Genomic DNA, 15104 nt, shown 5'->3' with positions numbered 1-15104 from the left:
ATTAACATAGTTTAGTTTGAATCTGTCTCCATGCACACTTATATATGTTAGATCCGTGATTCTGAGAGTATGATGTTTTTCAATAACCACACGGATGCTGTAACTTAACAATCAACAGGTATTTACTGGAGTAGGGTGGTCTCAAGACTGGGGGTACAGAGGCATGCTCAAGGCTTATATACAGGCATGATCACTGCCGGTACTACAGTATACAGGAGCTGTAAAAGTAGTTCTCTCTTAAAGGCACATACAGTACAATTCCTCCCCTTTTAGATTAGCAGTACCCATAATATTCAAATAACAATTAACACTTTAACATGTACATTAAACAACAATAGTCCATTTATAGATTCAGTCTTTGGGGCGGCTTCCTGATCCTTTCGGGATAGCGCCTTTCCTGAGGTTCTTGTTCTTGGTGCGGAGGCAATTCTGGCCCCTTTTCGTCGGTTAGTTCATCGGTTTCCACTGCTACTGGTTCTGAGGTAGATGCTACCGGTATGTCGGGTTCATTCCCAGGTACACGAGACATGGGGTTGACTCGTTCCTGTGACGCTAAGATCTGATCGACGTGGCGTCTCACAATGTTCTCCCCGACATCCACTGTGTACATTAATGGCCCCTGCCTTGTGCAAATCGTTCCGGGTTGCCATTTCTCTGTTCGGTAGTCACGGGCCAAGACTGGTTGTCCTACGTTGAAGCTCCTTGTCGGCTTCTCATTGATGTGCTGGAATTGTTTATCCTCAACATTTCTTCGCACATTTGGTCTGAGCAACTCCAGACGAGATCTCAACCTTCGGTTAAAGAACATCATGGCCGGGGTCTGGTTGGTAACTGCATGTGTCGCGTTTCGGTAGGCTAATAAGAAATTGTCCACCTTATGTTGTAGTGGAATTTCATCATCGCACATGGCCTTTATCGCCTTCTTAAAGGTTTGTACGAACCTCTCAGCCAATCCATTTGTGGCTGGATGATACGGGGCGGATGTGTAATGCATTACCCCATTCCTTCTCATAAATTTCCGAAACTCTTCGGACACAAACTGTGGTCCATTATCAGAACAAATCTGCCCTGGCAAGCCGTTCCTGGCAAATATGGTCCGTAGGACTGCAATCGTTTTCTCTGCAGTGGTTGAGGACATTTTTATCACCTCAGGCCATTTCGAATGAGCATCTACTGCTATTAAGAACATTGAGTCCATGAATGGACCAGCGAAATCAATATGCACCTGTTGCCATGGAGAGGAGGGCCACTCCCATGGGTGTAGAGGCGCATGTGGTGGTGCATTTTGGACCTTCTGGCATCCTGAGCAGCTCTTGGTTAGGTCTTCGATTTGTTGATCAATTCCCAGCCACCACACATAAGCCCTAGCAAGGCTTTTCATTTTCACTCCCCCCAGATGACCTTCATGAAGCTCATTTAGCACTCTCTCCCTTAACTTGGGTGGAATCACCACTCTGGATCCACACATCACTGTCCCCTGGCATACTGACTTCTCTTCTGGATGAGAATGCTGGCAACAGTGAGTTGCCATGTGTTGGCCATCCGCTCACCGTCAAAACATATACCCGAGACAGCGTCGGATCATTGCGGGTCTCCTTCTCTATATCCGCGTTCGTTACTGGCAATCATTCAATTATTGATGAATAAAATATCTCGATAGGGTCCACTGCTGGTGCTTCCTCCACAGTAGGCAGTGGCAGGCGCGATAGCCCATCAGCGTTTCCATGCTGTTTCGTGCCTTTATATTCTATTTCATATTGATTCACCCCTAGAAACAGGGACCATCTTTGTAACCGTTGTGCAGTCATCACTGGAACGCCCTTCTAAGGATTAAAGATGGAGACAAGTGGTTGGTGGTCAGTCAGCAAGGTGAACTTCTGCCCATGCAGATAGTGGTTGAATTTTTTTACTCTCCATACTAGGCTGAGGGCCTCCCTGTCAATCTGGGCGTAGTTGCGCTCGGCTGAGGTTAGTGACCGAGACGCAAAGGCTACTGGCCTCTCCAACCCGTCTGGGAATTTGTGCGACAGCACCGCTCCAATACCATAGGGTGATGCATCACATGCCAACCGAATTGGTAGTGCTGGGTTGAAATGGGCTACCACCTCTTTTGATGTGATCAATTCTTTACACTTCTGGAAAGCTCGTCTACGTTCGTCATCCCACTTCCATGGTACCCCTGTTTGCAGTACGGTGTTCAGTGGGTGTAATACCGTAGACAAATTTGGTAAGAACTTATGGTAGTAGTTTACCAGCCCGAGGAACGACCTCAGTTGTGACACATTTTCCGTTGCTGGAGCCTTGACTACTGCCTCAATCTTTTCAGGGGACTTATGTAACCCCTCTTCATCGATGACGTGGCCACAATATGAGATCTGCTTCTGGAAAAACTCGCACTTGTGGCGATTAGCTCGTAGCCCATATTCATTTAATCTGGTGAGCACCTTCTCCAAGTTGGCGAGGTGATCACTGTCATTTTCGTCCGTGACCAGGGTGTTGTCCAAATAACACTGGGTCCCTGGAATCCCTTGCAGGACTTGACCCATCGCCCTTTGCCAAATCGCCGGAGCCGATGCTACTCCGAACACCAGCCGGTTGTATTGATAGAGACCTTTATGAGTGTTGATCATAAGGTATTGTTTCGAGGCTTCTTCTACCTCCATTTGCAAGTACGCCTGGGCTAGATCAATTTTGGTGAAGCTTTTACCTCCAGATAGCGAGGCGAAAATATCCTCAATTCGTGGAAGCGGATATTGTACCGTGTGAAGGACTGGGTTCACTGTCACCTTAAAATCCCCACAGATGCGGACCTTCTTTGGTTCCCCAGGCGTATTACTCAATGACCTCTTCATTACAGGAACGATGGGTGTAGCTCACTCGCTCCAGTCTACTTTGGACAGTACTCCTGAACGTTCCAACCCTTCCAGCTCTGCGTCGACAGCTGGTCTGATCGCATAAGGCACTGGTCTGGCCTTAAGAAACTTTGGGCTTGCATTTTCCTCTATTTTAACCATTGCTGTTATGCCTTTTAGTGTTCCGAGTCCCTCCTGGAACACTTCTTTTGCGTCAGTTAGCATTTTTGACAGTCGTCCAGGTGTGACGTCGTCATCCTTTTTGGCCTCAACCTTCAGTGCCTGTATGGAATGCCAATCTAATTGTATCTTCCGGATCCATTCACGTCCTAGCAGTGGTGGTCCTCCATCTGGCAATACATATATGTCCATTTTAGGTGTTTCCTGGCCTTTGTATATCACTTTCACCCTTATTTTTCCTTTGGGGTAGACTTTTTGCCCCGTGTACGTCTTCAAGACAATCTCTGTAGCTTTCAAGGGTATATGTGAAAATAGCCGCTTGTAGTCCCTTTGGTTTATGACTGTTAGGGCTGATCCTGTGTCCAATTCCATTTTCACTTGGACTCCATCTATCTTGAGTGTAACCCAGATAGTCTGGTGATCCTCCATTTTGGTTACCTTATGTAGTTTCAGACAACCCAGCTCCTTGCTTCCGGAGTCTGTGTCCCTTTTCTGTTCATCTGAACTACTGTCCATCACCTTGTGTACCTTTTTGTACTTCTCCTGTGGAGATTCCTTGCTGTTGGTTTTCTTCCCAGACCTGCAGACTCTTACTATGTGTCCTGCTTTTCCACACTGTCTGCACACTTGGTCCTTGAACCAACAATCCTTCTGGTCGTGTGTTGTTCTGCCGCAGCGATAACACTTCCCTGTTCCATAGGACAATTCATTGGTGCCATATTCTTGCGGTCTCCATTGTATCTCTGCAGCGCCCCTTGCGGCTGCTTCGTGTGATACTGCCATACTGAAAGCCTTGTCCAGCGTAAAATCCTTTTCTGATAGAAGCCGTTTCTGGGTTCCTTCACTTTGCAGCCCACACGCAAACTTGTCCCTTAATGTATCTGCTAGTCCCACTCCAAACTGGCAGTGTTTCGATAGCTTGCGAATTGCTTTTGTCTTTGTGTTGGTTCCTTTTATGGAACTTAAATCGTTCTGCTATCAGCAGCGGTGTGGGGTTTAAGTGGTCCTGTAGGATTTCTACTATGCTTTCGAAGTTCTTGTTCACAGGCTTCTCTGGGGTTATTAGATTTCGCAGTAACCCATAAGTTTTTGCACCCATGGAATTTAACAAAACCAGTGCTTTCCTAGCATCTGGCACTTCATTCGCCCTGCAGTACACCTCAATACGTTCCACATATGTCACCCAATCTTCGACTTCATTGTCGAACGTAGAGATACTGCCACTCTTCGGCATCCCTGGGTGTGATTTAACTGTCAAAAATGGCATCTCCCTTGCTTTCCCTTCTTCTCCGCTGCGGCTTCTAAAAATGGCGACTCCCGCGCTCTTCCTTCTTCTCCGCGGCTCAATGGCGTCTCCCGCGCTCTCCCTTCTTCTCCCCGCGGACACATTTCAGCCCTTGAGCCCTGGCTGTGTTCTGCACGTTTGTTTTTTTTGTTTTTTTTCTGTGCGCCTTTCCCGTTTCTGCCGCTCGGTCCTGAACCCGGCTGCTGCTTTACCCTCTCTCTCTCCGTTTTGTTTTTCCTCGATGCCGCTCGGTTTTCAACCCCCGGCTGCGCCCTGTGCGCTTCCCCCTCTGTCTTACCCCGTCGACGCTGCTCGGCTTTTTCTCCGCCGTCGGTCGGCTCCAGCCGCTGCTGTCCGGGAAGGGTCTGCGCTGTACCTGTCATCAGTCTGTTGCTGATCGTCGTGGCTGGGGAACCAAGCCCGGCTCTCCACAGCCTCCCCTGCGATGTTCACTCTCTGCCGGACGACTGGGCGGTTGCTCGTGGTCGACGCCCATGCTTCTGGGCTCGACTTTCTTCCACCGCCCTCCCGGAGCGAATCCGCGAAGGGAATTGCAGAGTTGCAGGTAGATTCGAATCGACACTCGTCGCCACTGTTAGATCCGTGATTCTGAGAGTATGATGTTTTTCAATAACCACACGGATGCTGTAACTTAACAATCAACAGGTATTTACTGGAGTAGGGTAGTCTCAAGACTGGGGGTACAGAGGCATGCTCAAGGCTTATATACAGGTGTGGTCACTGCCGGTACTACAGTATACAGGAGCTGTAAAAGTAGTTCTCTCTTAAAGGTACATACACTACAATATACAACTAATTATGCTCCTGCAGAAAGACAAAAGCGGTGCCAATAAAGAAGCTTCTATAATTCCATACTAGTAATGAATAGGTAGGAGTGCTGAATAAGCAGTGTGTTTTCCTAGCTTATATTCTATGCAGTCAAATGAACATAGGAACAAGAGTAGGCCATTTGGTCCCTCGGGCCTGTTCCGCCATTCAGTGAGATCATGGCTGATCTGTGACCTAATATCACTTAATACCTTTGGTTAACAAAAATCTATCAATCTCAGCTTTAAAATTTACAAATGGTCTAGGATCAATTGCATGTAGAAGTGTTTCCTAACTTCACTCCTGAAAGGTCTGGCTCTAATTTTTAGACTACGGCCCCTAGTCGTAGACTCCTCAACCAGCGGAAATAGTTTCTCTCTATCTACCCTATCAGTTCCCCTTAATATCTTGAAAGCTTTGATCAAATCACCCCTTAAACTTCTAAATTCCAGGGAATACAACCTTAGTTTGTGTAATCTCTCCTCATCTTCACACTGAGGACAGCTTCCAATGTGTTGTGTGGCACTACCACCGTGCTGAATGGGATAGAATCAGAACAGATCTAGCAGCCCAAAACTGGGCAGCATGAGACGCTGCGGGTCATCAACAGCAGCAGAATTGTATTCCACCACAATCTGTACCTCATGGCCTGGCATATCCCTCACTCTACCATTACCATCAAGCCAGGGGACCAACCCTAGTTCAATGAGGAATGTAGAAGAGCATGCCAGGAGCAGCACCAGGCATACCTAAAAATGAGGTGCCAACCTAGGGAAGCTGCAACACAGGACTACATGCATGCTAAAAAGCAAAAGCAGCATGCTGTAGACAGAGCTAAGTGATCACATAATCAACGGCTCAGATCAAAGCTCTGCAGTCCTGCCACATCCAGTCGTGAATGGTGGTGGACAATGAAACAACTAAGAGGAAGAGGAGGCTCCATAAATATCCTCATCCTCAATGATGGCACAGCCCAGCACACGAGTGCAAAAGACAAGGCTGAAGTGTTTGCAACCATCTTCAGCCAGAAGTGCCGAGTGGATGATTCATATCAGTCTCCTCCTGATGTCCCTATCATCGCAGAAGCCAGTCTTCAGCCAATTTGATTCACTCCACGTGATAGCAAGAAATGGCTGAGCACACTTGATACAGCAAAGGCAATGAGCCCCAACAACATCCCGGTTGTCGTGCTGAAGACTTTTGCTCCAGAACTAGCCGGGCCTCTAGTCAAGCTTCATCAATGACCTTCCCTCCATCATAAGGTCAGAAGTGGGGATGTTCGCTGATGAACAGTGTTCAGTTCCATTTGCAACTCCACAGATAATGAAGCAGTCCATGCCCGCATGCAGCAAGACCTGGACAACATTCAGGCTTGGGCTGATAAGTGGCAAGTAACATTCACGCCACACAAGTGCCAGGCAATGACTATCTCCAACAAGAGAGATTCTAACCACCGGCCCTTGACATTCAACGGCATTACCATTGCCGAATCCCCCACCATCAACATCCTGGGGCTCACCATTGACCAGAAACTTAACAGAACCTGCCACATAAATATTGTGGCAACAAGACCAGGTCAGAGGCTAGGTATTCTGCAGCGAATGTCTCACCGCCTGACTCCCCAAAGTATTTCCACCATCTACAAGGCATAAGTAAGGAGTGTGATGGAATATTCTACACTTGCCTGGATGAGTGCAGCTCCAACAACACTCAAGAAGCTCGACACCATCCAGGACAAAGCAGCCCACTTGATCGGTACCCCATCCACCACCTTAAACATTCACTCCCTCCACCACCGGCGTACCGTGGCTGCAGTGTGTACCATATACAAGATGCACAGCAGCAACTCACCAAGGCTTCTTCAACAGCACCTCCCAAACCCGCGACCTCTACCACCTAGAAGGACAAGTGCAGCAGGCGCATGGTAACACCACCACCTGCAAGTTCCCCTCCAAGTTACACACCATCCTGACTTCATCGTCGCTGGATCAAAATGCTGGAACTCCCTCCCTAACAGCACTGTGGGTGTACCTTCACCACAAGGATTGCAGGAGTTCAAGACGACGGCTCACCACCACCTTCTCAAGGGCATTTAGGGATGCGCAATAAATGCTGGCCTTGCCAGCAACGCCCACATCCCATGAACGAATAAAAAAAAAATGTAACCTTTGGAGTGCAGGTATCATTCTGGTAAATCTATGCTGCACTCCCTCCAAAGCCAATATATCCTACCTAAGGTATGGTGCTCAGAAATGCTCACAGTACACCAGGTGTGGTCTAACCAGGGCTTTGTATAGGTGTAGCATAACTTCTACACCCTTGTATACTAGTCCACTAGATATAAAGGCCAGCATTCCATTAGCCTTATTATTTATTTTCTGTACTTATCCATGACATTTTAATGATCTATGTACATGGACCCCCAAGTCTCTTTGGACCTCCACTGTTTCTAGCTTTTCAGCATTTAGAAAGTACTCTGTTCTATCCTTTTTAGGTCCAAAGTGGATGACCTCACATTTGCTTACACTGAAATCCATTTGCCACAGTTTTGCTGATTTGCTTAATCCATTAATAACTCTTTGTAATTTTATGTAATTTTATGCTTCCATCTACAAAGGTAATCAATGGGGCATTTTCATCAAGTAATACATGTTTTATTGACAACGAGCAAAGACTTTATTACTGATAAAATGGTCTGATCACCTATTTTATGTCATTATTTAATGGAGGTCACATATTTGCACTGCTCTTCTGGTCAAAACTTTAATTCTTGGTCATGTAGAGGTGAAAAATAGGAGTACCACTCACTGAAGAGCCTGCAATTACCTAGTTGCTGTTATTTATATGGTAACCATCAGACTTTCTATGCCAGAAAGAAAATCACTGAATTATTGGGTGTTCCCCTATAGCTCTATCAACAAATGCATTGTGTGATATGGTAATCAGCAATATAGGCCAGGAAGGATGCTGGTTCAATGCTGAGGTAGCTGATCTCAGGGTTCCTGTTCCTGATTATTGTCCAGTGATCCCTCCCCCCTCCTTTAGGATGGTGCGCGTATTTGGATGCCGGGTGTGACAGTGTTCAAACTTGACCGTGGTGCCTCCTGCAACACTCACTTCCAAGACTTCCACATAAAGAATGGCCATTTAAATGAAAAACCAGAGTACCACTGTTTTCAGGAGAGAGGAGAATAAAAGGGGAAAAAAGACAATTGACAGCAGGATGCAAACTGTGAACTATCCAAGACCAGTTTTACATTCAGGTTAGTCTTGTATTACAGCTTTGTGAATTTGAAGTTACAAAGTTACAAGAAGTTGGTAGTGTTGTGGTGTGGTATGCTGCAAAATTAAGGAACAGCACCATGGAAATGTGGAACACATGCTCAAACTTTCTACTTCACTGAATCCCTGATGTTAGTCATGCCAATGTGGGGTAAGGGCCTGGTGTTGCTTCATACAAGCTTGGAGGGGAAATTAGAAGGAGGCACAGCCTTGGGCCACTCTACTCAGTCGCCGACATTGGTGAATGCCTGGGAGCAAGTTACCTGCCACCACGACACAGCATTAATGCCATGCTGCAAATAGGGTTCCCAACCCTCCCGGAATGACCGAGCGGTTCCGGAATTGAGGGTATCTTTCCCAAGCTCTGCCTCCAGCAGCCCGGGAGATCAGCGATTTAAATTTCCCGCCGCCGTGTGCCACCACCCTTCCGTGACGTCACCAGCTGCTTTTAAAGCCTTAGGCTCGGTGATGTCACCTGACTACCACCGCAGAGAGCCGCAACCACATGGAGTGCAGTCAGCCAGGTGATGCTAGAGAGTCGGGAACTGGGAGGCTCGGGAATCGCGCATGTCCATTCGGGAACAGTCTCTGTCCTTGTGAGGGCTCTGAAATTGGGGGGAGCTGTGAAAACAGTGGGGGTGGGCTCTAAAATTGGGGAGGGCTCAAGAGTGGAGAATCAAGGGGAGACTGAGCAATAGGGATTGGAGGAAAGATGGAGACTGGGGAATGGGGGCTTGGGGGGGGAAGAGATGGATTCTGAGGAATGGGGACTCTGGGGAAGCTATGGAGACTGGGAAATGAGAATCAGGGGAAAGAGGATTATAACCACTTAACTGCTTGTTAACAGGTAGTTAACAGGCAGTTAAGAGGCATTTTCCAATTTTGCCAGGTCGACTGCGGGCTTCCACACCAGGTGAGTGCAGCGTGTTGTGAGTTTGCTGTAGTGTTTCTTCATTGATGACAGCTGCAGAAGTGGTGTGAAGGATCCAATGGTGCATTGGTGAGTTTCAGAGGTAAGGAAATGCTGGGAAAATAATTTTTAATGTATTTAGGCTTTTCTCTGGTAATAAGGTTTGAAGTGTTTGTGTAGTCCCACCTCATTGGGAGAACCTCTCTCACCAGTGACAGATCGCTTCTGTAACCTCACCAGCAGCTGCCATCTGTTTTATCCTAAGGAGAGAGTCTCTAGAGAGCTTGGGTGCAAGGGCTCACCGATGTACAGTGATTGGCAGTGTTGGCAGCACCTCAATGCTGTCAAACACTGAAAAATCATCTGTCAAACAAAAATGAGTGTCCCCTTTAAGAAAACCGGCAGATGACGCGTCATCAACTGACGTCATCTGACATCTCTTACATAAGAACATAAGACGTAGGAGCAGGAGTAGGTCATTTGGCCCCTCGAGCCTACTCCGCCATTCAATAAGATCATGGCTGATCTGATCTTGGCCTCAACTCCACTTCCCTGCCCGCTCCCCATAGACTTGACACCCTTACCTTTCAAAATCTGTCTATCTCCACCTTAAATATATTCAATGACCCAGCCTCCACAGCTCTCTGGGGAAGAGAATTCCAAAGATTCACGACCCTCAGAGAAGAAATTCCTCCTCATTTCCGATTTGAAAGGGTGCCCCCCTTATTCCGAAATTATGCCCCCTAGTTCTAGATTCCTCCATGAGGAGAAACATCCTCTCTGCATCTACCCTGTCAAGCCCCTTCAGAATCATATATGTTTCAATAAGATCACCTCTCATTCTTCTAAACTCCAATGAGTATAGGCCCAAGCTGCTCAACCTTTCTTCATAAGACAACCCCTTCATCTCCGGAATCAACCTCGTGAACCTTCTCTGAACTGCCCCCAATGCAAGTATATCTTTCCTTAAATAAGGAGACCAAAACTGAATGCAGTACTCCAGGTGTGGTCTCACCAACACCCTGTACAGTTGTAACAGGACTTCCCTACTTTTATACTCCATTCCCTTTGCAATAAAGGCCAACATTCCATTTGCCTTCCTAATTACTTGCTGTACCTGCATGCTAACTTTTTATGATTCATGTACAAGGACCCCCAGATCTCTCTGTACCTCAGCATTTTGTAATCTCTCCCCATTTAAATAATAGTTTGCTTTTTTATTTTTCCTACCAAAGTGGATAACCTCGCATTTTCCCACATTAAACTCCATCTGCCAGATTTTTGCCCACTCACTTAGCCTATCGATATCCCTTTGGAGATTCTTTGCATCCTCCACACAATTTGCTTTCCCACCTATCTTTGTATCATCAGCAAATTTGGCTACATTACATTCGGTCCCTTCATCCAAGTCATTAATATAGATTGTAAATTGTTGAGGCCCCAGCATTGATCCCTGCGGCACACCACTAGTTACAGTTTGCCAACCTGAAAATGATCCATTTATTCCGACTCTATTTTCTGTCAGTTAGCCAATCCTCGATCCATGCTAATATATTATCCCCAACTCCGTGATCTCTTATCTTGTGTAGTAATCTTTTATGTGGCACCTTATCGAATGCCTTCTGGAAATCCAAATACACATCTTAATCGTCCGGCAAGCCTACAGGGTGGGCTTAACAAGGCCAATTGACACAAAATAGTATCTGTGCATCGGGCGTCGTTGGGGGCGGATCAGAACCCGCAAGTCAGCTGACCTGCTCCCAACTCACCTCTTCAGGTAAGATCACAGCCTAACTCTTCATGTCAAAGGGAATAGGATATATATTTGAAAAGGAGGAATATAAAAAAATCTTTTTTGAGGGGAATTGCGTTATAAGAGCGCCAGCACTGGGAGATGAAAGGCCTCCTCCTGTACTGTAACGTCTACAATTCTAAACTTTCCTTTATCGAGTGTCCCATGAGAAGTGCCCCAAAAACTGAGTGCACTGCCCCATGTGCAATCTCTCACTTTGATTCAGATCGGTCTGTGCTGCTCAGTTTTGGTGTGTGAAGTCCAAGTACAGATCAGCTGTGACTGAGGTTCCCAGTTCAGTGTTGTCATCTTCACACAGAACCGGAGCCCAAACCAGAGACGAAGTTGATAGGGAGAGAGATTGGGCCTGTTAAATGTGGCCAACTGGCGTGCCTGACCCCACCTTGTGTAGTGCAGGGGGATTCCTTCTACAGTTTCAGGGTGAATATCAACGGGTTGTAAGATTACTACTAGTTACAGGTAGGATATCGGGGCATTACACCTATTACTACTAGTTAAATATACTGAGTTGTTGTATTACTGTTGGTTTTGAGGGGAATTTGAGTGTTACCACTTTACTAGTAGATATCAGTGCAATTTCGCTGAGTTATCATTTGTTATTCCCAGTGTCCTGGCCAATATTTATCCCTCAACCACATAACAAAACAGATTATCTGGTCATTATCACATTGCTGTTTGTGGGACCTTGCTGTGTGCAAATTGGCTGCTGCATTTCCTACATTACAACAGTGACTCCACTTCAAAAGTACTTAATTGGCTGTAAAGTGCTTTGAGACGCCCGGTGGTTGTGAAAGGCGCTATATAAATGCAAGTCTTTCTTTCTTCTTTACTGGTGGAATCAAATTTTCTCCCACCTCGGTTTCCCCTCTGCGAATCGCTCCCCCACCTTCAGATTCCCCTCTTCCCTGGCCTCGATCTCCCCTCTTCCCCACCCTCAGTTTCCCTTCTTCTCCACCTTCAGTTTCCCCTCTTCTCCACCGTCAGTTTCCCCTCTTCGCCTGCTCACGGGTGGCTTCCTGGTTCTTGGAACTTCTCGCACAACAGCTACTGGTGCAAATCCAGGAGAAAAAATACTCAACTACTGGGGTCCAACCTTTATAAGGTAAATGCAATAACATTTGTAGAAGTCATGTGATCGGATGGCATGTGAGCAAATGGCACGATTGGATGTCATGTCGTCAGAATGTCACATGATCAAACCTCCAGAAATGCCTCCGTCCAGAGTTGGCACCCTAGCTGCATCGTGCCAATACTATTTGGTGACATACAAGCTAGATACTCACTTTTGATTTACCTCTACCCAGCGACACAGAATTTTACACCATGAGCTATGAAAAAGCAAATAAAGCAGCAAATTATTAACAGGGCACAAATCATGTCATTAAAATTGTATTTTTTTGTCAGTGATACATAGGTCATTCTAATAAATTATAGAAACACGACTGAAAAGAAAACATGCAGACCCCTTTGCTTGATAGGACTGAAGTACCTAAAAGTCTACACCCTGTTCGTCCCCCTCCCGCTTCCCAGTCACAGTCAGGAAAGAGAGCGTCCCTTAATCACATGGCACTCTCCGCCCATTCCTCCTCCCACTCCAGAAATGTAACGATGGTGGTAGCGTGGTTCCCTGACTCCGAAAGACCGTCTCCTTGCTGCCATACTACAGCTGTGGCACTCAGAAAAGTAATCTCAGCAGAGATTCACGGTGATTATAGCGGTAGGAAAATCGTGCTCTATATATTTACCAAACTCAGAACTCGCAAGAATGCTTCATATTACCATCGGCAAAGCATTACAACTGCATCAATTCCAATGTGTGAAGGCAAGTTTAGGAATCTCAAGCCCAGTACCGTTTATAAAAGACGCAATAACCACACTTCTCCAAATTCAGCTCTTAACAATTATATTTGATAAATCAAAACTTATTGGTCTATCAATATATTCCACAGGAGGTTCTTCAGTAGATCCTCTGATAACTTTCATGCCAATACCCCATTCGCCGCCGATTAAAACTGCACTGCAGAACAGGCCAAGTGCAAAGCAGGGATGCTCCAAGCTGCCCTGAAAAGTCACTCTGGGATTGCTGGCTGCTTTTTAGAAGCCGAATGTTCAAGCTGGCGTTCGTTTGCCCGAGGCAACTGCAGTTTGGCAGTATCAGCTCGTAGGCTGTGACTTCACACCCAGAGACAAACAGAGCACGTTCACTCGGGAGGTGGAATGCAACTCCCAGTCTCATTGTCTGAATATCCGATCGGGGCGAGAAATAAAGAGACGCATGAAAAAACGAAATGATATGAAAGGCGGATTCTCCTGAACGGTACATCTGTGATAAATGATCAAATCCTAGTGAAGTTTGTAGAAACAGAACGAATAAGGAACTGAACTCCAAGTGACCCGTCACTTTGCCATTATTTATCAAACTTTGGTTAAAAAAATGAATAGAACGTGTAAATATTGAGAGGGCCGAAAGCCAACAGCGGGACAGGTCGTTGGGATTCGACCCACCGACTAAGTGAGTGAAATAAAGGGGTTCGATAGAGAGCCAGTAAAGTTTGCAGAGTTAAATCATCATCGTTGCACATATGGTAATTGCAATTGGTTTCCTTATATCTTCAAGCAATCTTTAGAAATATGAGCAAAGCAGAATAATTTGCTCGGGATATAGTGTTCGTTTCCCCAGTCATTTGAAATGACACAGGGAGACTCCGACTGGAGGAATGTCACAACCCCAGAGTAATGCCCACAATAAGACACGGGCTATGAAGGGGTGAGGAGGGTTAAAGTGGGATTGTAGCACAGTGTTGGATCAAAGCTGTGACTCTGCCTTAAGTCCGCAAACACGTTTATTCTCATTGGCCGGATAAAGAATAATAAATCAACAACAACACCGCTTCTCCACACAAGTGCTCAAGAAAGCGGCATTCACCAAGTCATCGGGTAAGGTTCTTTGGCTTGAAAAAAATCCCTCCGGACACTTAAGCCCTTTCACACGGAGACAGCACTATCGCCTTCGTGTTTTATGTGCCTAAGAATGATAATAAACTGAATATCGTTCTACACAAATAAAAACTGTTCTAAAATAGATATACGGGATCTTTTTTGCTTAGCGTTTAAAGGAATAAAAATATTAAAACATTTTTTTCTAAGCAATCGCATGCACACAATTTTGTAAGCTGTAGAAACATGTTTGGGTTGTTACTTTAGTAATTTCTGGAGATCCCAGTGCGTGGATAATACGGTATCGGAGCGTCAGCGAATTCAAATACTGGAACAGGAATATTACTCATCCCCCCAGAAAAAGAAGTCTTGCAAACTTACCTCCACGCTGAAGGGCTGCTCCTCGCCGCAAACGGAACAAATAATCCAAAGCAAGGTTTGCAAATAAAACGCCCCGGAATATACAAATGCAAGTCTTCCTTTGTACAATGTGGCTAGAGGCTTAGTGAACCCGTGTGCCATCTTTCAAAGAAGCAGTCGCTCATTTGTAAGGGAGCTGCCTGTGGCTGGAGACAGAGCCAGACTGTGAATAAGAGGGAGACAGGGAGCTGTGCAGAGCCGGGGCTGCTCTGTGCTGCCGATCGCTCCTGAGCAATTTCACTGGCTGCAACCACTGAGCTCGGAGCTCGAGTGTAACAGTCCAGTCAGCCTCCAGCGAGTCTGCGCACTGACTATCAAACGACCCTGTACAACTGGCACAGTCCTCCCTCACTTCTGTTTCACGGCAGAAACCTTCGTTCATTATGCAGGCGTTGTATTTATCTGTCTCCTTGGCAGGGAAGATAGACAAAATATTCAGATTAGTGTGAACGGAATGCATCTCCCCTGTGCTCTGGCGGTTAAAGAATGTTTTATCTTACGTTAGTTAAACAAATGCAAAGCTGAATTCTCTACTATGTGATAAATATCTACGTTATTCCTAGCAATGGTTTTTTATATCAGTGGCCATTCGGTAGA

General features: G+C 46.1%; 1 protein-coding gene across 1 annotated transcript in view; it reads right to left on the bottom strand.

The window, feature by feature from the left end:
- The window catches only part of mmp16a (matrix metallopeptidase 16a (membrane-inserted)), a 326220-nt gene extending 311420 nt beyond the window's left edge, over positions 1 to 14800 (bottom strand). The window contains exon 1 of the mRNA XM_085992713.1: positions 14469 to 14800. Coding sequence (XP_085848839.1) covers positions 14469 to 14609 — 141 coding nt within the window. The 5' untranslated portion in view covers positions 14610 to 14800. The remainder of the gene's footprint in view (positions 1 to 14468) is intronic.
- Positions 14801 to 15104: the final 304 nt, after the last annotated feature.

The sequence above is a fragment of the Somniosus microcephalus genome, chromosome 7, assembly GCF_052327205.1.
Source record: "Somniosus microcephalus isolate GS21.2 chromosome 7, FLI_Smic_1.0, whole genome shotgun sequence".
Taxonomy (NCBI): domain Eukaryota; kingdom Metazoa; phylum Chordata; class Chondrichthyes; order Squaliformes; family Somniosidae; genus Somniosus; species Somniosus microcephalus.
Note: the sequence above shows the minus strand (reverse complement) of the source record. Positions and strands in the feature narration are given on the sequence as shown.